General features: G+C 52.4%; 2 protein-coding genes across 6 annotated transcripts in view; one reads left to right on the forward strand and one right to left on the reverse strand.

Moving 5' to 3' along the window:
* Positions 1–11,966: 11,966 nt before the first annotated feature.
* Positions 11,967–17,451, reverse strand: LOC114850198 (vesicular inhibitory amino acid transporter-like). Its single transcript, XM_029142238.3, has 8 exons — positions 16,906–17,451; positions 16,243–16,828; positions 14,050–14,186; positions 13,862–13,982; positions 13,581–13,783; positions 13,262–13,499; positions 13,009–13,171; positions 11,967–12,920 (listed from the first exon to the last, which is right to left on the reverse strand). Exons 1-8 carry the CDS (start codon positions 17,058–17,060, stop codon positions 12,601–12,603), a joined length of 1,923 nt encoding a protein of 640 aa, XP_028998071.1. The 5' UTR covers positions 17,061–17,451; the 3' UTR covers positions 11,967–12,600.
* Positions 17,452–17,809: 358 nt separating this feature from the next.
* The window catches only part of lama2 (laminin, alpha 2), a 98,594-nt gene continuing 92,694 nt past the window's right edge, over positions 17,810–23,709 (forward strand). For all 5 annotated transcript variants that reach the window (XM_029140389.3, XM_055506142.1, XM_055506141.1 and 2 more), the window contains exon 1: positions 17,810–17,961. In XM_029140389.3, coding sequence (XP_028996222.1) covers positions 17,895–17,961 — 67 coding nt within the window. In that variant the 5' untranslated portion in view covers positions 17,810–17,894. The remainder of the gene's footprint in view (positions 17,962–23,709) is intronic.

The following is a 23,709-nucleotide window of genomic DNA, read 5'->3' on the forward strand; positions in this document are numbered from 1 at the left end:
CGGAGGAGAGACGTGTTTGTGTTCACGCACAGTGTGTGCGTGTTCTTCCACGCGTGTCTTTGCCTGTGGAGAGGAGCTAAACTCATATCACAGTGTTTTTGCTACAGGCAATCATGGCCGTTTTTAATAACTATGCTTTGTAATCATTTAGCACTGATGATGCTCACACACTCTCACACACACACACACACACACACACACACACACACACACACACACACACACACACACACACACACACACACACACACACACACACACACACACACATCTCTGGAGGCACTAATGAATTTAGATGTAACAGGCACTGGAGCTGAACTGGAGGAGAGATGGATGAGGTGCATTCGGGTGAACTTTGATTCTAGTGCAGCCAAATAACCACTACTGCCTTCATTGTTCTGTGTAACTGCACGTTTTACAATCACAGAAAAAAGCAGTGGAGGTATTCGCCGTCTTCTGAGCTGCTGCGCTGGAAAAGAGGCTGCGTGAGTCTCGGCACCACTGCTTCGTGGAAGCTGAAGCCGCTGAAACAGAGCAACGGCGTGAAGACATCACCCCTCGCTACTCGTCCTTTCTTCCCTTCTTGTAGATGATTAAATTCCTTCGTTACCAAACAAGAGGTGAAAAACCTTGACTGACTAGAAAACACAGGAAAATAAGTAACATTAGCTGCAAGCTCACAAATCATAATATACAATTACACACAGTAAATGCACAGTGCACACGGTAGCATGTCATTTCATCTACATTAGATCTAATAATTAATAATTGCATTATGTAATAATTTTCTTATAATTGTTTCCTTTAATCACCAAATTAATTATTTACACATTCATAAGCACCACAAACGTAACAGGCGAGTTCCAGATCAGGACCCCATCAACTGTTTAAATTTAAATGCACCATTGAGATCATTTGAATATCAAATACACAAACTTTACCAAGCACATGTAGAAACCTCCGACTCACGCCCACGGAGTTAAACCCACGGCCACCGAAAACAATCCAACGTTTAAACGCTGCCTCCTCAAACCTTCCACACGCGGTCCTGCACCACAAAGCTCCCATTCTGGTCTCAGCGGAGGCCGGTGGAACCCCGGGTCCACTTAGTGATCGCCCGCTGGTTCCACCTGCTCCTAATCGATATGTTCTGCTTCCCTTTAATAACCAGTCACCATCACAAGAGCCCGTTCATCATCAGATCCATAACAATAAACTATACGTGACATTGTCAGATGCTGCCACAGATACGATGCTTCCTTTATGATCTCCTTCTTCCTCTCCTTGTTCCTTTCCTTGTTCCTTTCCTTGTTCCTCTCCTTCCTCTCCTTGTTCCTCTCCTTGTTCCTTTCCTTGTTGCCTTTCCTTGTTGTTTTTGCCTCTCCTTGTTCCTTTACTTGTTCCTCTCCTTGTTCCTCTTTTTCCTCTCCTTGTTCCTCTCCTTGTTGCCTCCTTGTTCCTTTACTTGTTCCTCTTTTTCCTCTCCTTGTTCCTCTCCTTGTTCCTTTCCTTGTTTCTCTCCTTGTTCCTCCCCTTGTTCCTCTCCTTGTTGTCTCCTTGTTCCTCTCCTTGTTCTTTTCTGCGTTCCTCACCTTGTTGTCTCCTTGTTCCTCTCCTTGTTGTCTCCTTGTTGTCTCCTTGTGGTCTCCTTGTTCTTCTCCTTGTTCCTTTCCTTGTCCCTCTCCTTATTCCTCTCCTTGTTCCTCTCCTTGTTGTCTCCTTGTTGTCTCCTTGTTCTTCTCCTTGTTCCTTTCCTTGTCCCTCTCCTTGTCCCTCTCCTTGTTCCTCTACTTGTTCCTCTCCTTGTTCCTCTCCTTGTTGTCTCCTTGTTCTCTCCTTGTTTCTCTCCTTGTTCCTCTCCTTGTTGTCTACTTGTTCTCTCCTTGTTCTTCTCCTTGTCCCTCTCCTTACTCTCGTCTCCTCTCGTCTCCTCTCGTCTCCTCTCCTACTTACAGGGTTAGGCAGGCGCTGAATGTGGCAGAGCTGAGTGAATTGGTTGCTGAGATGGGTCATTAGCTTCTCGCCCCCCGCCATCGATCTAGGACGGAGGAGACGGGGTAGAAAGCGACAGACGGAGGCGAGAGGAAGACGGGAGCAGGGTTGCGCCTTTAAATTGAGACGAGTGGAGAGAATCAAGCGCTGAATGGAGCGACCGCAACAGGATTAGCCAGGTTAAATGGATTAAACTGTCCAGAATGCTTTGTTTTAACTTAATGTCACAGGTCCGGTGAGTGGGTCCGATAAGGCGGCCATTTTGTGCTCCGTCGTGTATGACACCGTGTTCAGGTGTCATTCACCGACCCAGTGAAGAGGATTATGTGTAGTCTCTACTAGCTAATCTGCTAAGAAGAACTAATGAATTAATAAATGAATAAATGCATTAATTCTGTTTTATTCCTACTGTAAGTGCTCACTTCTGTTTCCTTTTATATTTCCTTCTGTGCATCCTTCCTTCGCTCCCTTTCTCCTTCCATGCGTCCAGTTCCCTTCTCTTTCCGGCACCGTGTAATTATCATGAAGGATGTGCTGCGTTGGTGTTTCTCTGTTCGCAGCTCTCACATGCCGCCTCAGCACATCTGCTTCAAAGTGTAGGTGGAGATTCCAGTTAAACGGCCGATCCGGCTCATCTCGCGCCTTCCGCCGTCTTCACAGCCGTAACGAGCTGTGACATCACCACCTCGCCGTCCTAACGGACTGTGACATCACCGCGCTTGTGTTTATTGATTAAAACGCTGGCCGCCCTCAGGAAGTTGAAATAAGAACCCAATCCAATCATGGCTCGGCTTAATGGCATTAGTAGCTGCCATTGGCTGGATGGTTGCTCGGTAACATGATTAGTACTAAAGCAGTTTGATGTTAATGAGATTTGCTCTTATTGGTGTCTGATCTAATCACATCAGGAATGAGGGTGCGCACTTCCACTCTCACACACGGTGCTTAATAATGCAAGAAGACACACACACACACACACACACACACACACACACACACACACACACACACACACACACACACACACACACACACCTAAGCTTCAAGGTGTATGATAGAGAGGATCAAGTGAAGGGAGACAGGGAAAAGGATCGTCCAACTTCCTGGTTCTGACCCAGAGCTGAGTCATCAGATGCTCACACACGCTGCTGCTGCTTTTCAGGCACAATAACAAGCTGGAACAGAGCAACAGAACCCACCGACGTCATCAATCCGCAGTGAAAGACGCCGTCAGTCCCTGGAATCGATCCACCTGGAGAACGGGAGCCCGGAGATGAGGCGTTCCAGCAGATCCCGAGTCAAACATCTGCTTTGACTCTAATGCCTGACGCCGCAGCCTGAGCACGTGTGGCTGCGCGTGCCTCCAGACCCGCTCACACCGGCACCAGCGACCCAAAGCCGGTCCAAAGCCGGCCGGGCCGCTCCAGAACCACCTCGCTCCTGGACGGCACCGTGCAGAGCTGCCATCATTAAGTTCTGGTTCCGATGCCTCGCTTGGAGGGTGAAGCAGCTCCACCTGCTGCCAACTGGCCGCGGCCCGGCTGTGAATATGCATGAGACGCGGCTGTGGCAGATACTCAGATCTAATGTCTGCGGTCAACTTGAACCCGAACCAAACCGGCCGCTTCACACGTTAGAAGTGAGAGAAGTAAATATGTGCTTCAAGGTTCTTCGCGGTTTCCAAATACAGCGTTCACGCATTAGCGGAGGCGCTCAGGTGCTTTGTGCGTTTTGTGTCGCCTCTCTGTAATTGCAGAGTGAACGCAGAATCACCGAGCAGCTCCTGTCACAGAGTCTTGTAATTAATGTTTCAGAAGATCTTTTAGGGCGAAGAATAACGGCGCGATCAAAGTGTAGCAGCTCCTCCAACAGGTCGCGTTCATGAGTCACGATGAATCCGCTGATTTACGCCCTCAATGCAGAGCTTCATGCTTTTAAGCCACGGTCGCGCTGCGTGTCTGTTTCCGGACGGACCGAGGACGTGGAGCCCTCGCTCGCCCGCTCCCGTGGACGCGTGTTCCAACGCAGAGGTGACACAAAGGAGCTGTTGGTGGCGGTTTTAAAGGTGCGGGATTCGTTTGTCCTGAGGGTGAAATGCCAGCTCCTCTTTTCACTCTCACTGATTCCCTTATAATTAATCAGCCGTGCAATTATACGGCAGAACAGAGAGAGAGAGAGAGACACACACACACACACACATGCAATGAAAACTTCCATTGTGAAGGCGCAGGAGGAAGAAAGAGAGAGTGAGATGAGAAAGAAAGGCTTTCTCTTGAAAGGTGATAATAAGGAGCCCTTAAAGGAACAAATGAAAATGTCATTTCTCCTTCCCCTCGCTCGTCCTGTGGAGGGATAATGAGGGGGAGAGGGAGAAAGTGAGGGAGAACGAGTGTTTCTCAACATGAGACCTTTTGTTGAAACATCTCTGCACTTCCAGCCTCCCCCCGCTCTCGCCCTGACGCCCCCCCCCCCTCACCCGGCCCACCTTCCTCCCCCGTCGCCCACGCCTGCAGCTCGTCTCCGCCTCGGGATCGGGCCGCGTCCCCCTTTCTCCCCCGGAGGAGGTCAGTTCTTGCGCTGATAGGACACGGTTTGATATTAGAACCGGTCCCTTTGTTCCGGACCAGTTTCATTACTCTGGAGGATCCGTCGTTACAAAGAGCTTCTGTCTCACACGCTTTTGTTGAGATAATGCGACGCGAGGAGGGCGAATGTGGGATCGCCGGCTGCTGGAAACACGGTGCTGACGTGCCCTTGAGCACGACACTTAACAGCACTTAACTGTGGAGGGATTATTTGGGTAAAAATGAGACATTTGCACGTAGGAGCACATGAATAGGACACCAGGCTTTGTCTGGATGTCAGAGCTGCAGCGAGCAGCCGTTTGGCAGAGCAGGACTCCTCCTGACTGCTCCTGGATCCTCCTGACTCCTCATGGCTCCTTCAGGCTCCTCCTTCCTGACCCCCCCTGCCTTCTTCAGTCTCCTCCTGACTCTTTTAATCTCCTCCTGACTCCCCCTGACTCCCCTTGGCTCCCCTCCTGACTCCTTATGGCTCCTCCTGGCTCCTACTGACTCCCCCTGACTCCCCTTGGCTCCCCTCTAACTCCTTATGGCCCCTCCTGCCTCCTCCTGACTTCTTTTGGCTCCTCCTGGATCCTCCTGACTCCCCCTGACTCCCCCTGACTCTCCCTGACTCCCCTTGGCTCCCCTCCTGACTCCTTATGGCTCCTCCTGGATCCTCCTGACTCCTCATGGCTCCTTCAGGCTCCTCCTTCCTGACCCCCCCTGCCTTCTTCAGTCTCCTCCTGACTCTTTTAATCTCCTCCTGGCTCCTCCTGACTCCCCCTGACTCCCCTTGGCTCCCCTCCTGACTCCTTATGGCTCCTCCTGGCTCCTCCTGACTCCCCCTGACTCCCCTTGGCTCCCCTCTAACTCCTTATGGCCCCTCCTGCCTCCTCCTGACTTCTTTTGGCTCCTCCTGGATCCTCCTGACTCCCCCTGACTCCCCTTGGCTCCCCTCCTGACTCCTTATGGCTCCTCCTGGCTCCTCCTGACTCCCCCTGACTCCCCTTGGCTCCCCTCTAACTCCTTATGGCCCCTCCTGCCTCCTCCTGACTTCTTTTGGCTCCTCCTGGATCCTCCTGACTCCCCCTGACTCCCCCTGACTCTCCCTGACTCCCCTTGGCTCCCCTCCTGACTCCTTATGGCTCCTCCTGGATCCTCCTGCCTCCTCCTCTCATGTCGAGCCTTTTCGGGCCTTGACCACTCACATGGCAGCGTGGGAGCCTGCTGTGAGGCAAGAAAAGGCAGCGGGGGCTGGTGGCAGTTTGCTCTTGATGTGTGTGAGTCCTGCAGTAAGACTCTAAGATATCATCTAGATCTTCTAGGTCTAGATCTGGGTTCCGTGTTTAGTTTATATGTTGTTGTAGAAGCTGGTTTATTTTGACTGGTGGTGTCATGTTTTTGTTGCTGGGCAAACGTTTCACCTTCACGGACCTCGGCTGCACGATTGTTGTGTTTTGTGATTGGATTTCACCCGAGTGAACCCTCATGTCCACATGCTCGACCAACTCATTATTACTGATATTGACTCCACTAACCACCCCTCTCTCTCTCTCTCTGTCCTCGTACGCTGCTGTCGCCTCATCAGAAACACAACATTCTGGATCATTCTTAGCCAGAATGAATAAAGCAGCAGCTCAGCAACAGGCTTGAAGGACTGTCAATGCCACTGGTCTTTATGAATCACCTGACTGCTGATAAGCATCTGTGGTGCAGGAGCTGTGCTCCCTCCAGCTTCAGCCCAGAGCTGCTAAACCAGTGCGCTGCCTCATGAACCTAAACGCAGAGGAACAAGCAGCCAGGGAGGTTTTTACATGTTCTACTGGTCAGCTCAGCCTCCAGATCCCAGCAAAGCATCACAGCAGCTGTGAGCATTGATAATCAGCACATCCTTATCCTGGCTCTGCGTGGAGACCCAGTGGAGTGTTCCAGCAGAGGCACAGCGATGCCACCGAGAGGCTGCGTGGGTCTGCAGGCGACGCGCTGCTTATCGTCCGAGGACGGGTCCAGGATGATTCTGTCACGCAGCCGCGGGGGGTCCGAGTCCAGCTGGAGCGGTGCGATCGGGTATCAGCGAAGCGCACCGTGGAATCAGACAAGACTATTACCAGGAGATAAGGCTGTGTGTGTGTGTGTGTGTGTGTGTGTGTGTGTGTGTGTGTGTGTGTGTGTGGACAACAGATGGGCAAGAGGAGAATCAGTAAATTAATCCTCAACACATCGCAGAGCTCTAACGGCTGATTAATAACCTGTGGACGGCTCCTCTGTCCATCACACGCTCACAGATATGAGGAGAAACGAACTGCGGCGGCTCGGAAGAACAATTTACCAGCAGAGGACCGACAGTGAGGCGGAGCGGGGGGAGGGCGGGGGGGGGGGGGGGGGGGGTTGATCCGGAGGGGACGCTATTGTCTTTTCATCATGGAGCTGATTGTCTCTAATCCGTTTACGCACACTGGGGGAACAGGCACAGGTGACGCGAGGGGCATCTGCCTGCAAGCGTGGGGAACGACACATTCACACACGGAAAAGCGGGTTACGACCAATTGTTGCATTGCGCTTCGTGGCGGATCAGCTTTTGTCAGCTGATGATCAGCTGATGATCAGCTGATGCCTCTTCCCCAAGTTTCTCCAAGGATGAACTTGGTTACGTCAGCTCCCTTCACTCAATGATGTTCGCATCAAAATTGGAAAACACCATCGAAGCATCACGTCTTCCAGAGGCGGCGAACGAAAACAGCTGATGACATCAGGCCTTTAAGGAAACAACTGTTAATCGTCTCCACTTCAAACCTTGTGTTTTTTCACTTCAAGCCCGAGTGTGTCACATTAAGAGGACAGTAGAAATTGGATGGACTGGAAACTCTGCACTCATCACTCAGCATAATGGACACGCAGAAAGAGGAGGAGGAAGACGTGTGACCCACACTTGATCATGCAATATTAGCCTCCAATAGATAAAGTGAAAAATGCTGAGTTGGACTTTTCCCCGCGCTCTCGTGGACCATCTATCTCACTAACTGCTGCAGCCGGTGGAAGCTGCTATTTCTTCAGGAAATTACCGCCGCTCTCGCTTCCCCCCAAGAACGGCCACATTAGCCTTATCTCCAGCCCCAACTACACTATGAGCTCACACCTTCCACTCAAGCGCTGGCGTGTAGGATTTATATTCCCATTGTGGCTTTTCATTTTTGCTAAATCAAGTTTTAATTGAAAAGTTACACGGCCCCGCGTGCATTGATTAAACCCAGGGTCCCGGTGAGACCCCTGAACCCTGGAAGGCGTTCATCAGCGCGCTGTGTGTCGGAGCCGGCCCGTTTGCAGCCGTTTCATATTCAGTTCATCCTCAGCCTTTCGGATCCAGCAGCCGGAGCCGCTCGATCAAAGCAGAACGTGGCAGCGATCGAGGAAAGCGTCCGCAGGAAAGCGGCGCTAATGCAGCAGTCAACAAATCTGCTCGCATGCTCACACACCGGCGCGGATCACCCCCCGTCCTGCTGCGGAACCGGGCCGGCCCGACAGCTGCTGGGAACCAATCTCACTAATGACCGAGCGCAGAACCGCAGCTCATGCGGGCACATGTGGCGGCAGCATGTGTGCCTTTCTGTGTCACACGTGGATTTGTCCACCGATATTCCTTTTAATCAGCATCTGTCTGTCCACACGCGCAGCTGCCGCCGCGTGGAGGTGGAAGAACCGGACTGGACCGGCGCCGGCTCTGCAGACGGGCGTGCAGACAGTCACAGAGGCAACGCGAGCGGCCTCTCATTAGAAACAGCAGAGACCTGACGAGGACGGAGCTGAGGAGACGTCTCCGTGCTGCTTCCTCCACATCCGCTAACCTGCAGCTCAAGGGGATTAAATATGAGCCTCACTTATCGGGAGGTTTAATTATCATAATGCTGCCATTATGTTGTTGCTGCCAGTGATGCAGCCGCGTCGGCTTAACCTCGCAGGTCACAGAGGCCGGTGCAGATCCGCAGCGACAGCTGAGCCACGAACGGGCGATATGTGAGCGAGATGAGAGTCAGGAAAGCCGGCCCACTTTAGTGAGGAATCAGGTGTGAGGAGCTGGAAGTGCGCGACTAGCGGAGGATGAATCTGGGATGAAAAGATCAATTTGAGGGACTTTGGCCGCGGCTGCAGCCTCTGGCGCCGGCGGAGCTCAGGTAGAGCGGAGTCCGGCCGTGATGAACGAGCGCCTCGGCACAGATAGACTTGTACGAGTGCCCACAGCTCCTTAATATTTATGGCCCACGCCGCTCCGCTGGGCGTCAGCTGCTCGGCGGCGCCGCCAGCGCGCTCCACTACATCTCTGTGAATTAACATATTAAGATATTCCCTCTGAACTGCAGGGTTTTCCACGCTTACCAGCAGATAGGAGTAAATCTAATGCTAATAGAAAAATAAAGTGCCACATTTCAGAATGACATTAGAGGCTACATAACTGGGCTCAGCTCACAGAACCAGAACCGGGCCGAGGGCGTCCATCTGCCTGGACCGGTCTGGCGGAGTCAGTGATGGCGGCATGTGAGTGGACGGAAGCAGGAAGAAGAAGAAGCCTCACATCCACAAAGCGTGAGGTCCTGAGCATCCAAGCACAGTCTTTAAAAGCACACCGTGTGCTGTGTCAGAGGCGGTTCGACTGGATCCTCCGGCGCCGCCTGTGTCCAGCAGGAGAACCTGCACGGCGCTGATAATCCCCTTAGCCTCCTCCTGACCTCCGCGCATTTGCTCCAGATTTCAAGCTTCTGCAGGTGACGTTATGTTACACAGACTTGCACCATCTGAGGCTGTCAGCGCTGAGCGCTCCTCCGGTCAGAGCAAATATTCCTCCTGCAGGAAACAACCTGCCTGTTGTAAAAAACTACAGTGAGTCGCAATTAGTGCAGGAAGTTTGAATATTCTAGCAGATTAATGCTCAGACGCTGGCGAAACCAAAGCGCCGCTCTCTTTGGAGATTCACCGCTTTCAACAATGCGAAGAGAGCGAGGCAGCGGAGCTGCAGAGGTGTCAGAGGGGCGGCGTGGCTGCAGCCGAACAATGTTATCGCCCCGAAAGCAGCTCTGTGGTGTGGGAGGCGCACACACACACACAGACACACACACACAGACACACGCATGCACGCACGCACGCACGCACGCACGCACGCACGCACGCGCGCACGCACGCACGCACACACACACACACACACACACACACACACACACACACACACACACACACACACACACACACACACACACACACACACACACACACCACTACACACACACACACGCCTTCTCCAGCCAGATGTGAGGATTAGCAGAGTTGGCAGTCAGCTCAGAGCTCCTTATCCACTGAAGCTAATTTCATTTACTTCGCCACTGCGCTCTCGCTTTCTCGTCGTCAACCTCCGTCTCCATCTTCACCTCTTTGACTCTCTGTCTCCTGTCCCGTCCCTCCTCATCCCTTCAGCTCCAGCCGCTGGCGGTGATAAAGGTGGGAGACGTTGCCCCAGAGCCGCTTCAGCATCTGTGAGAACTGATAAAAGCTCTGTCAATATGACTAAAATATGAGGACGCCGCTTTGAGGGTTCTGACCTGAGTAGGAAGGTCAGACCACGCCCACGTTGCTCAATCAGACCGGACCCTGGAGCTGATCAGGATTCAGCAACTTGCTCAAAGACTGAGTCACGCCAGAAAGAAATGCTGCAAAATTCAAACGCACACTTCCATTTTTTCAAAGTGAAAGCTTGTTTCTACACATCTGTAAGTCACAGCAGCTTTTATCTGAACCTCCCAGAGCCCTGGGTGCCTCCCTCTCCTGCATAAACGGCTCAGACGGGATCGACCTGGAACCACCTTTCAACTGGACCTTAGAAGACACGTCACCAGCCAACCCCGACCCGACCCGACCCGACCCCCACGCTCGCTGAACCGCAGCCAATGAGCTCTGAACACACCCCACCTGTGTAAACTCCTTCTAGAGAACGTCTCTGCCCCTGATGATGTTCAACCATCTCTTTAATTTGGTAAACCAGTAGAAGGAGCCCAGCAGGTAAATGGTATAATTCATCACTGACCAGCACAGATGCAGGTATTGAATATAATCTGGGTGCAGCTATGAACAATAACAAGATATTAGGTTTCCTTTATGGCAAATCAATAGACCCAGAAGTCAGCAAACTCTCAACAACAGAGACCATTTGTTCTTTTCACTTGTTCTGGTTCAATGTTGTTTCCATATAATGATTAAAAATGAAAGGAACAAACGAATAGTTGTGAGAATATTCATGTTTTAGATTCACTGCAGGAGAAACACACACTCTTCTCCTTTCAGAGGTTCTTCTGGTGGAGAGCTGTTCTTCTACCTTTGTTCCTGTGAAATCCATCAGTGTCCTCCAACTGGTCAAGGCAGATGTTGCCCACCCTCAATCCTCTCATTTCCGCTTTTAACCTGAACCTCGATGCCTTTTCAGCCTCAGCGCATCACAACTCGTCTGCTGAGACGTGAGCTGGAGCTGAGCTGCCATCAGCCGCATGAATCTATGAACCTGTCAGCGCGTTGGAGGCCATTTTGAGTTGTGTGTGTGTGTGTGTGTGTGTGTGTGTGTGTGTGTGTGTGTGTGTGTGTGTGTGTGCGCGTGTGTGTGTGTGTGTGTGTGCGTTTGTGCATACGTGTGTGTGTGTGTGTGTGTGTGTGTGTGTGTGTGTGCGTTTGTGCATACGTTTTTGTGCATACGTGTGTGTGTGTGTGTGTGTGTGTGTGTGTGTGTGTGTGTGTGTGTGTGTGTGTGCGTGTGTGTGTGTGTGTGTGTGCGTGTGACAGACAGCGAGCGGGAGCGACGGGTGCCCGACAGCCTGACGCTGTTTGTTCCCGTCGCCGCGTGAAGCGCACCTCAACCGGTGACACGCCGCTCGGCTCAGAGGCGTCGCCTCCGACGAGGCCGTAACGCGAGCGGCTCCAGTCTGAGCGTCGAGACCTGTAGTACAAAAGTACAAAACATGCAGCGCATTCTGCACAGACACAGACTCCTGTGGCCTCGCGTGTAACCAGCATCCAGCTGTTGAAGGACTGAGCAGCGAAGCTCCTCCCCCCGACTCTCTCCCTCCGCTGACCTTTAACTCCGTCCTAACTCGCCCCTCTTCTCTCGCCCGTCCTGCATCTTATCTTTTCTCTGCTCATTTTTCTTTCCCCTCACTTTTCACATTTTCATTCAGATGTTTTTAGCCGCGTGAAAAATGAATCCATTTGACTCCCATTCCTTCCTCTTTCTCTCTCTCGCTCTCACCCACTGTGGGAGTGGGTGAGAGAGCTGGGCCAAATCCACTCCCACCTTCATTCATCTCACACCGACGGCAAATAACAAAACACGTAGCGACACAAGGAAATCTTCTGCATTTAAAAAGAGAAGGAACTAATTCATGATTTCGTTATAGTTTATTGTCTCAACAAGAGGAAATGCTATCATTTTTGCAGCAAACGTCACACTTGAATGTCACACATTAAATCAGCTCTTCAAAACGAGATCGGCTGCAGCTCCTCGTACTTCATGCAGTAATGAGACTTCCTTCAAGCTGAATACTTCTACTCGCTTACACAAAGAGAACATGGAGTTAGTTATGACGCTGTGTAGTTAATCAGTCGCTCTCTGATCGTCGGCGCTGTAGTTAACGCGTCACCATGGTAACCGGTGCAGTTTGTACAGTGTGATGCACAGAATCTATTAAGACAAACAGGCTTTGGTCCCGTTGACTGTGACTGTGCCGAAGGTCAGTCGCTGCTGAACCTCTGGCTCCTGCTCCCAGTTCGCATCGCGCGCGCTCCTTTTACCGCGCGCTCGCATCGGCGCTGAATGCGCTATTGATTTCATGTTAGTTTACTGGCAGGGTTTTCTGTGCCACCGTCAAGTGAACAAGAAAATCCAATACTCCGTGCCAGGAAAACAACAAACAAACCAGCACACCTCATGAAGAGAAACGATTAACTATGAAATCTAACAGAATGTATTATATAGCGTTTGAGCAGAGAACAACCTGCACCCGTTCTCCATCTGCGCCTAGAGCCCCTCCAGCAGCCTCCTCACCGAGCAGATGACCCCCGACGCGCTGCACACGACCCCCAGACTCAGGATGCCCACGTCCACCAGCTGCTCCCTCGGCGCGAGGCGCCCCCCCCGCAGCCGGAGGTGGAAGAGGCACGGCAGAATGAGCGTCATGGCCGCCCCGGTCACGCTGCCCGTCAGGCCCATCAGCAGCGAGAACCTGGGCACCAGCAGCGCCAGGAGGTACGACGCCATCAGCAGGGCGCCGCGGAGCAGCAGCGCCGGGCACGACACGGGCCGGCCGCCGGGTCCGGGGCGCCGGGAGCCGGCGGCGCCTGGAGGTGGAGGCACGAGCAGCGGAGTCAGGCCTGAGTTCATTGTGTTTATTCAGAGGAAAACAGCACATGCATCAGAATCCATCACCTCCAAATGCACACGCCTGGAGTATTTCAGCTGCTGAGTAGAAGGGCAGAGGGTAGGACAGAAGGGCTTTGGCCAGAAGACACAGGTTGACGACAGGTCGAAGGTCAGAGGGCAGATTGTCTGTGATGACCTCACTGGTCCCTGCCCCCCAGGTCAACACGGCCTAATGCGGGAGGACAGTACAATAAACAGTCAGTCGGTCTCACTCAGGCTGGAATGTGTGATGTCACTCATCTGAACCGTAAACACTGACCAGCAACGCAAACATGGTTTTCATGACGCAGGCAGCGCCGTGGGTCCAGGCCAGCATGGCGCTGAACTGCCCCCGGTCCTCCATGCTGCCCTCTAGAGGCGGGAGGAAGATCTGAGAGGTGTAGGAGAAGATGATGACGCCCACGGACACCAGGAAGTCCTCGGGCTTCACGGACAGAGAGAGGCAGGACCAGGACCAGCTGCTGGCCCGGCTCAGGCAGTACAGCATGACCAGGAGGCTGCGGAGCCAGAGAAATCTAAGACTCAGTCTCAGGCAGTGTAACCGGATCAGCACCTGATCGGTGCGAGCGGATCAGCACCTGATCAGTATGTGAGCCAGGGAGCAGAGGAGGCTGAGGGTGGAGACTGCTCTCAGGTCAGTCAGCAGCAGACAGGGCAGCAGGAACGCGAGCGACACCAGCGAGCACGCCGACCCGGGAACCGCCAGGCCCGACAGGATGTCCGACAGCAGGCTGGTGGAGACCACCAGGTACAGGGTGCAGGTCATCAGCAGCTCCACCACCTGAAAGACGAGCAGCGCGTGCTGAGGCCCGATCCGCACCGGCGCCGAGCCGGGCCTCGCTGAGCGGGTCGGCCTTACCTGAGCCGCATTAACCAGCCAACCCGCCGGGCCGGCCCAGTCGGACCACGGGCCTTTGCAGCAGGCCTCCATCACGTCCTGGTAGCTGTGGCGGACGCGGACCGCGGACGAGGAGCCTCCGCTGAAAGACACAAGTCGATTAACGGGACTCAAAGACCCAAAGACCCAACACCAGCTCAGAGCGTCACCTCTGCTGCTCTTCGTACAGACAGGCCACCAGAATCCTCCCGGTGTGGTTACAGACCCAGGCCGAAGCAACCAGCAGGACCAGGCCCACGTAGCCCGAACGGACCAGAGCGAAGGGCAAACCCAACACGAAGATCCCCTGGGACGAACAAGATTAGTGCAAAATGCAGATCCAACATGAGGTGACTGATGCAGATACTGTATTGGATCAGCTGCGTCTGTGATAATCAAATGTGAAAACTGTTAAAGAGGAAACGAAGAGGAAGGAACAGCAGCTCTGTCCTGATGAGATGGAGGATGCTGGAGACGGATGGGAGCCGAGGGAAGAGAGGCCTTGACCTGGGTGGGTTGGTTGGTTGGGTGGGGGGTGGGGGGGGGGGGGGGGGGGGGATCCAGTACGTTTCACTGCACACACTCGCTGCTGGACGCCTGCGTCTGCAGGAGAAACACAGATTATCGCCCCCCCGTTCCTGCTCGGACTCCAGGTGCAGGATTTTCCCTGCTGCCCTTTGGGTCATGCTCGGTTTTATATGCGAGCGCATGCCCTGTGCACACAGCGATAGGGAAATGTCTCTCCCGCCATGAGGGGATTAGCTGCAGACGCCGGCTTTGACATTTAAATAACTTGACGTGTCATTTTTCCCCCAGACGTGATAAATGTTGGAGTGCAAGTTGATTCAAAGATCCTTTATTTGTCCGAGGAAATCTCAAACAAGCTGCTCACGGTTCTCGCGTTGTTGTTGGGCACCAATGGAGGAAGCTGATTGGCTGGACAGCGGACTCATTCAGAATCGCTTCCCTCCGGCTCGCGCTCAAGGTAGAAACGCAGCGCGTGAGCGAACGGTCCTTCGGTCGCAGGCAGCGAAATGAATTCTTTTTTCAATGTCAAAAACACAACATTCATGACCGAACCGCTCCCGTTGAATGCAAATGAAGTGAAGTAGCCTCATTATCAAACAGTATGAAAGTCATATTGCTTTGGAGACTTCCGAGGCTCGAGCTGTTTCTTGCATTTCTGGCACCACATTTGCTGTCTAATAAAACCTTTATGAGCTGGAAGACAGTCAGTTTTATAGGCATCAATAAATCACCAACATGAAACACATATTTCCTCTTTAGCCGCTGTTCTTCCATCACTGGCGACATCTGTTGAGCTGATATCAACCTGCGTCTGTTGTCACCGCGCTGATGCTTTTTTATTCTACATTACGGTTCTAATGGTCAATATGTGCTTGTTTATCTGCGCGTGGAGTTTTCAAAACAAACGTGAATCCTCGTTAGTCGCCGACTCGTTCCTACTTTAAGATGGTGCAGGTAAACAATAAAAGATGGAGCCACGCCATCAGATACTGCAAATAGTTCAATAAATTCATTCATAGTAATTAATTCAAATATAGCTGGAAATTAGGCCACTGGAAAAACAATTCATAGATTTAAATAGGACTTTTAAATCAGTACTATGAGATATATATTTATATATAACCAAGTTAGTTGCCATCAGAGACTCCGTCTGGCACCGAACCTCTGAAGGCAAATTTTGGCACTTTCATAAATAGACTCGCATTAATAAACCAAAAATATATAATGTTTTTTTATCTACCAATGTATAACATGCATGCTGGTGTGTGTGTGTGTGTGTGTGCGTGTGTGTGTGCGCTGACGTCATCGTTTACAGACTCAGCATCGCTGTTCACTTACGCCGCCGTCGTTCAGTCAAAGAACACATTTACATGAGTGCAGCGCTTGAATGCGACCCGGCGTTTACAGTATAATGAGCTATTAGCAAACGCCGACTGGCAGCTTTTCTCTGCTTTAACCGTTTGACTCCAGCTTTATTTGATCATGAAGGCCGACAAACAGGCGGTGCGCGGCGCTTTGTGTTGCGATGTTAAAACACAATGGGAGCGGATTAAAGGCTGTGAATGCAGCCGACAGCCGACATTTAGACTCCAGGTCGACACAGAAACAAACGGAACGCACAAAACGCGTGAACGTGTTGGCAAAATGTACAATGGCCTCTATTGAGTGTCAGCGAACGGCTTCTACAGGAGATGCTCAAGGTTGGAGTCATACTCAGAAATGAAACAAAAGCGAGGAGGAGGAAAATAAAAGTTCCCCTGGTGACAACACAGTGACTAAATGACCAAGCAGTGCTTCTGGTCCACATCAGGCCCGTTTGGCGGTCGGCGCCGTACCTGTATGGCGTTGGTGACGTTCCAGCCCGCCTCCCACGCCGTGATGCTGTGGCAGCGGGAGGCGGTGCTGATGCTGGGGCTCTGGACCGGATGCGCTGAACTGTCATCTTCATCATCATCATCATCATCATCATCAGCAGCAGCCGCACGGCGCCGGGACGTCCTCTCCCCGGGCTCCTCGTCTTCATCCTCGCGCCGTGGCCCACGGGGTTTCCTCTGGTTCTGGCTCTGGTTCTGGTTCTGGTTCTGGTTCTCCTCAGTGCAGCTGTCGGGCTGCTCGCCCTGCATTTCGGGGGATTTGCTTTCTTTCTCATAACGTTTAAAGGAGTCGGCAGGAGGGATAGTTGACGTTGTGGTGATGGTTCTGGGCCCAGTGGCCACTAAAGTAGTTCTGGTCTCTTGACGGGCTGGCGCTGACGGTCCGGTCGGTCCGGGAACCGTCCTCAGGGACCGACTGTCTCCAGACGATGCTCCGCTTCCCTCATCACCGCTCCTGCCTTTGTGGGTGACACAGTCCTCCTCGTAGGTTCTGTTCAGCTGATCCTGGTGGGTCAGAACCAGCATCTCTTCGTCCTCCTTCATCCACCTGTTGGTCAAAACCCCTGTTGATTTGACACTACATGGTTTGAATATGACGGCCCATTAGGGGACGATGCGACTCACCTCGCCATCCAGTGCAGGTGCAGCCTCGACGCCGTCCAACCCCACACGGATCCGGCGGCGCCGCGGCGCTGCCCGGAGGTCCGAGCCCAGTGAGGGGAGCCCATCCTCTGCCTCGGCCCGCGCACGTCTGAATCCACGGAATCCACAGACGGCATCTGCTCGCAGTGAGTGAGTCTCCAGGCGTCACGCACACGTGGACGGGCCCGACGGGCCCGACGGGCCGGAACATTATAATATGCCAGTGTTTTCAGAGAGGAAGTAAACAGCGATAATGACCTGAGCTGAAGTCCGTCATATCTCACATTACGCCAGCATCGCTCTAAGATGCCGCTGCATCATCAGGTCAAACAGCTTTCATCATATTTAATCCTCTTTCTTGTTGTTTCATCGGGTTTTGTGTCCCTTTCGCTGACTTTGCTGTGATTTGCCCGCGGTTCTGAGGTTTTGCCCCAGACTGTGGTGAGTTCTGTGGGGCAGCAGGAGGAGCCATAGAACAGCTGCCTGGGACTTTTGGACTCCTCTGAACCCGGCTCCAAGTCCTGTTCTTCCTCATGTCTGTTTCACACACACACACGCACACACACACGCGCACACACACACACACGCGCACACACGCACACACGCGCACGCACACACACGCACACACTTTTATTTGTCAAACCGCTCCAGTTCTGCAGCTCAGTGATGTGTTTGAACCCCTTCACGGATCCAACTTTACATTTACAGAAGCACATACAGTATTTTACAAACATTGAGATATCAATGCAGTAATACTCCCAGTACACAAACTCCCCGTACTTGTACACTCCAGTACATTTTGCTCTCGCCCCTGTCCACGGTGAACCCCAGTGAGTGGGTGGTGGTAATAGGAGGAGGAGGAGAGTCCCACCAACACACTCAACTTGTGCCGAACTTTTCCCTGACACTCAGCCGGACGCGGAGCCGTGCGTCAGGACGCAGCGCGCCGGTACCACGCCGAACCGAACACGATGGAGCGACTCGCGCTGGCGCTGCTGGCCGCGTGCCTGCTGCGGAGCTGCGGGGCGCAGCAGAGAGGTGAGTCCCCGCAGGCGGACGCTCGGAGCCGGCGTCCTTCACGCGCGGCTGCGGCTCGTTTGCCGCTAATCAGCCAATCAGTCGACTGCAGCTGCGGCTGATGAAAGGCGCGGCGGAGTTGGGTGATTGAAAGTCATCAGTGGCTCAACTTCACGGAGCCGTAATTGCGTTATGAAACGCGTGCTGGTTATTTATGGCGCGTGCACGGTGAACTGTGGTTCAGGAGAAAGAGCGGTCACCCACTGCTCAGAGGTCAGTGTCCTTGGGCACTGAAGCCCAGCTATGGGTGCGTGAATGGGTGAACTTTGGATTTTCACATGAAGTGTGTGAAAGTGTTGCCGTGTTTCAAGATGTTCTTACTGGAAAAAAAATCCACATAGCAGGAATAAAAAGAACACACGATGCACGCGAGCCAAACTTAATCAATCATGACGTCATTTATTAGAGGCTTTGGGCAAATTGCTGCACTTAACCGAGAAAGCAAACGCAGACGAGTAAGTTGTTGCGTGTGTGGGTGCAGACTGTGTTTGTGTGTTTGCAGCGCGACTGTCGCTTGACAGATGAGACAATTGCGGTGCCTGTCATGCTTTTCCCCCTCTCCATCCGCCTCCAAACACCTTCAGCTAATGTTTAAACCAGGAGCGACCTGGACCCCCCGCGGAGGCAGCCGTCGGGACGCGCTCGCTTCCACGCGCCGTGCGCGAGAGGCAGAGAGCGAGCGCGTGGAAGAGGGGCGAGAGAGGCCATCTGCGCGAGGAGCCTCATTACCAGGCGTGTCAAGCAGGCGCGCTCCCCATCAGCGGAGCTCAGACAGACACCGGGAGATAATCACGAGGAGAGGAAGAGGAGGCGACGGCACGAGCGAGTGCTGGAGACTTATTTGGCTTTAGAGGCGAAATCAGCGTTAGAGGAGCGGTCCGGGGCGCGCGAGAGGAAATGGAAGGGTTTCAAAAAATGAGGTTTTAAAAAAAAGGAAAGAAAAGCTTTTGTGTTGGTTTGTGGAAAGAGATGGAAAACACGTTGTAGAAGATGAAAATGACCCTCATTGGCATCTTTGTTGCAGCCTTGGACAAAGAGACCAGCGGTGCGTCTCATTAAGTGTCCCATGACATTTAAATATGCAAATGAGGCCAGAAGAGAAGCTGCCTGCAGTAAAGCAGGGTGAGCGGCCGTGGGCCTCGACCGGCCGGACTGGAGCGGAGCGAGCAAATAAAATGGACAAAATGTCACAAATGTGCAGAAAATGATAAAGACCCTGCAAAGTTGACTCAATCCGTTTGTGTTAATGCGAATGACCGGTCCTGTTTGTGTGAATCAAAGTAAACGCAGCTCAAATGAAGCCCGAGGCTCGTGAACCAGGAGAGGAATCAACCTTTGAGCCAATGCGTGACTTATTCATAGCTGTCCTGCAGGAAGATCGCGCTTGAAAATGTGGGAAAATTGATTTCCCTGTTGATGTTTATTGGACTTTGCGCAGCCTGAACCCATGAAGCGTCTTCCGTATACAGTGGTGCAGTACGGAACAAACCACGTGATCACCAACAGGCGTCTGCGTCCTAGAGGATCCTGTGGGAGCTAAAATTAGCCAGGTGCTAAGTGGGAGCGGAGACGGAGCCGGACCCACGAACTGTGACGTCACGACGCGATGCTGCGCGTGTCATCGTCTGATGACGAGCTGTGTTTCAGATCTGATCATTCGCAGGCGAGCGAATTGTTGGGTCCTGTGTGAATATGTGACTGGAGCGTAGTTTCCCTGAGGGGCTGCACTGTGTGTGTGTGTGTGTGTGTGTGTGTGTGTGTGTGTGTGTGTGTGTGTGTGTGTGTGCGTGCGTGCGTGCGTGCGTGCGTGCGTGCGTGCGTGCGTGCGTGCGTGCGTGCGTGCGTGCGTGCGTGCGTGCGTGCGTGCGTGCGTGCGTGCGTGCGTGCGTGCGTGCGTGTGTGTTTTCTAGCTGGTTTGTTGTCAGTAGACATTGATGATGCTGAGGAGAAAATCAATAGTTAATTCTACGCGGGACACAATAGCTGCTCTGCAGCTGCATGAGACAGAAGCAGGAGTGAGCTGATGAATCCGTGTTTGCACCATGTGCTCAGCAGAACTGGAAAACCTGATCTGGATTTGTGGGATAGAACTTTTTAGGTTAGTTTGAATGTTTATTTATTTCTATTATGGTTTATTTCTTAATGTCTCTCATCATGAAGCTTTTCATGAGCAGACAAAGAACCGGTCTGACAGCAGAGAGATGAACCTAGAACCGACGCTGACCTGATGAGGCGTCTTCGTCTTCGGCAGCTCTTCGCGTTAAAGCAATAATCGCGCTGCTCAGGTGCTTTTCATTTCATATATTTATGATTCCGCGTCCGTTACGAATCGATAAAGCTGAACGTGTGTCCGCGAGGGGGTTTGACCCCACGACCCCACGGCTGAAGCATCGCATGCCTGACATACAGATGCACGGCTGCTATAACAGAGGCACGCACGCACACACACACACACACACACAGCTGCATACACTTTGGGGCGACCCCTGTCTCTCCTCCGCTCGCTCGTCCTCGTCCTGCTCTCTGATCTTTCTGGGCGCTTGTATTTTCCCAGGGAGCTTCCTGCGGTAACACATGTTGTCAATAACGACCCACACACACACAGCTCACACATCTGCACACATCCCCCTCCTCTGCTGCTCCGTATCCTTTCTTCTCTGGACCCGTCTCCGTTCACCCCCTGGCCTCCCGATTGCCCACCTCTTCACCTCCTCTGTCCTCGCACTCGTCTTCCTCCCTCCTTTGTCTCCTTTTAGACATTTACCAAAGCTCTTCATTTAAACAGAGGCTCAGACAACATCCTGCTCTAATTAGCCAAAAGCTGAACTCTCTGCTGTCACACAGGCGTTCTCTGTGTCTGCGCCTTCAAAAGGAGGTCACTAATATGTTCTGTATTGATTCAGGCCAGTAATGGAGCTCCTCTCTCTGCAGCGTCTCCTCCTCCTCCCTTTCATCCTGGCGCAGGAGGACCTCCACCTCAGCGTCTGGCCTCAGTTTGTTTGTGTGACTTCTCCCTCACCGCCGGTTTCTGGAGGTCTTATTGTTTTGTTCCAGCTCACGTCGCTTCGGCCTGAAACCTCTGTTTATCGGCAGCAAAAACAGAGAGCGGCGTCGGGTTTTCTTTTTTTTTTTTTTTTTTTACGGGGCTCGAATCCGTCTGCCACCCGTTCAACGTCAGCCGCGGCGCTGGACGGACGCCCCCGGCGCCTCCTGGGTTGGGTTTCGCTCCAGAATGTTGTTTTCCCAGTTCTAATGCTCCGGTTGTGGATCTCTGTGCCTGGGCTGCTCTCCTCCAAGCTCTCATTATGTTTCATCTAAGTCACGGCCCACCGAGACGCTTCGCAGCAAATCGGGCCCTGCTTCAACGTACAGAACAATGGATGGGGCTGAGCAGCAGCTTTTAGGCTGAAGCTGCCGTACAACCTTGAATTAGTCGCCCAGTAAAACACCGGCGTTCGCCGTCTTCAAGGCACCAATTAGACTTTAAACGAGTGTGACTCCTCCTGCGGCGCGTTCAACTCGACACAGATGAGGCACACGCTGCAGCATCAGCGCTGCAGCCGATGCTCAGGCTCTGCTTAGGAATGGGCCCAGTTCAGGTTTTATACTGGACTCTGCTCTTAATATTACGTCGTGGACTCATCTGTCAAACATGATGCTCTTCAGAGGACGCGTCTCATCCTCAGACTCACTTCCACATCAAATAGGGGTTTTTACACTGTGGGATGTGGTCAGACTGTCTGGGCCGAGGCCTCTTGTCAGACCGGGCTTTCTCTGAACTTGTGCAGCAGATTGATGCCAGCTGGTTTCAGCCGCAGCCTCTGATTCTGAAGGAGACAAATGAATGCGTGTCCATCACATTCCTGCGTTTGCTGCCGTCGTCGGCATTCAAACAAACCTCTCACTCTTTGACCCCTTGGGGTCACAATCCTCTGGCTCGTGTGGTCATCGTGACCTCCGCCTGCTGTGTGGTCCTCATGGTGCGTTCACTGACCCGCCTCATTCCATCACTCGTTACAGTGGCAGCCTTCTGCAGTACAAGCTGAAGGAGGAGCTTCTTATTGCTGGTTGTTCGTCTTCCAGGTGTTTAGTGGATGATTTTCACCTGCCTTTAAATGTAAATGAGTCATAATGTATCTAATAACAATAATAATAGACGTTATTGTGTGTTTCTCTATAGGTCGTAGCTTTAAATTAAAATCTACATACGGCCGGCTTGACTGACAGGCAGATAAATGAAGGAGGGAAGGGCCAGGGCTCCCTAACCCAGCAATTGTCTGTCTTTATTGACAGATCTGTATGCAGTGTTTGCAGCGCGGCTCTGAGATGGAAGCGCACACACAGAAGGAGGCAGCAAACAGAAAGGCCATTATTTTGGGCCTGAATGTTTGTGTGATTGAGCTGATAAAGCATCAGAGGAATAAGAGTCTATTAGACTGGCCTGGTTAGCTATGGATTTAACATTTACACACACACACGCACCTCTGCTTGTGTGAAGTGGAAACCTCGAGCAGGGCCTGAGCCGGAGTCAGGGAGGCATGTGTTGCCTGTGCATTTTATTCCAGCAGCGAGTGTGTGCACACAGAGGACGGGGACGTATTCTCTATGTAATTTCACATTTCCATTATACTTTTTGTATTTCCATTATTCTGGCGCCGTGCAAATGTTCACATCTGACACGAGATGAAATATGTGAAAACGCGCGTGTGTGCGTGCGTGCGTGCGTGCGTGCGTGCGTGCGTGCGTGCGTGCGTGCGTGCGTGCGTGTGTGTGTGTGTGCAGTAATAGACCAGTGACAACGGGGAATTTGAGGCCGCGCTGCGAGTGCGGAGTGAGTTATTGTAGTGTTCAGGCCACAGCGAGGTCTTTAGAGGTGTAGCCAGGCAGTTGTGTTCCGTTAAAGGATGTCTGGCCTCGTGTAGGTGGAGTAATGAGATCCAACAAGCACAGAACGAGCACGTTTCCTTCGTCTTCAGAGCTTTTACAGCAATATAAACTACTTTATGTTAAGAAAACAACACGTAGCTTTAAATGCTGACTGGAAACATTATAAGCGTTAGCAACTAATGAATATTTACAGGTAACAGTTAATGAGGCCTACAAAGCCAAGGGGTCAAAGGTCAAATTGAGCTTAAAGACTGTTAATGAAGTTTAAATTGTATCAGGAAACCTGGACATCTTCATCATCCTCATCCTCTCTGGGGGAACACGAGTTGAAAGGCCGCCGCGCTAACGCTGTCAAAGCTCGTACAGCAGATTCCACTTTTTAATATCAGCGAGACTCGTATCTCATGTTCCTTCCGCTGACCTCGTTTGGCCCCGCGGAGGAAAGCCGACCCAAGCGGAGCCGAGCCCGAGACTTGTTCCGACAGTAGGTGGGAGGTGGGTGGTCCGTCAGCACATTTATTCCTGGAGGAGCCCACTGCTCCGTTCTCGCTGCTCACCCGGCTCATTGTTAACAGGGTCCGAGCAGCGCAGGACAAAGTCTTGTGTTCGTCCGACTCGCTGCGCTCGCACACTCTTCTCTGTTTGTTGTCTTTTTTTATTAGGGGCCACATCAGATATTGTTTCCTGGTTCGGCCTATTGCAGCTTTCACTCACATTTCTAGCTCACGGTATTATCTGCCTCCACGCCTTTGTGTTTCCGTGGGTAGCGGCCAGATGTTCATGATGTAACCAGACAGGTGATGACAACACAAAAACACAAAA

The sequence above is a fragment of the Betta splendens genome, chromosome 24, assembly GCF_900634795.4.
Source record: "Betta splendens chromosome 24, fBetSpl5.4, whole genome shotgun sequence".
Taxonomy (NCBI): domain Eukaryota; kingdom Metazoa; phylum Chordata; class Actinopteri; order Anabantiformes; family Osphronemidae; genus Betta; species Betta splendens.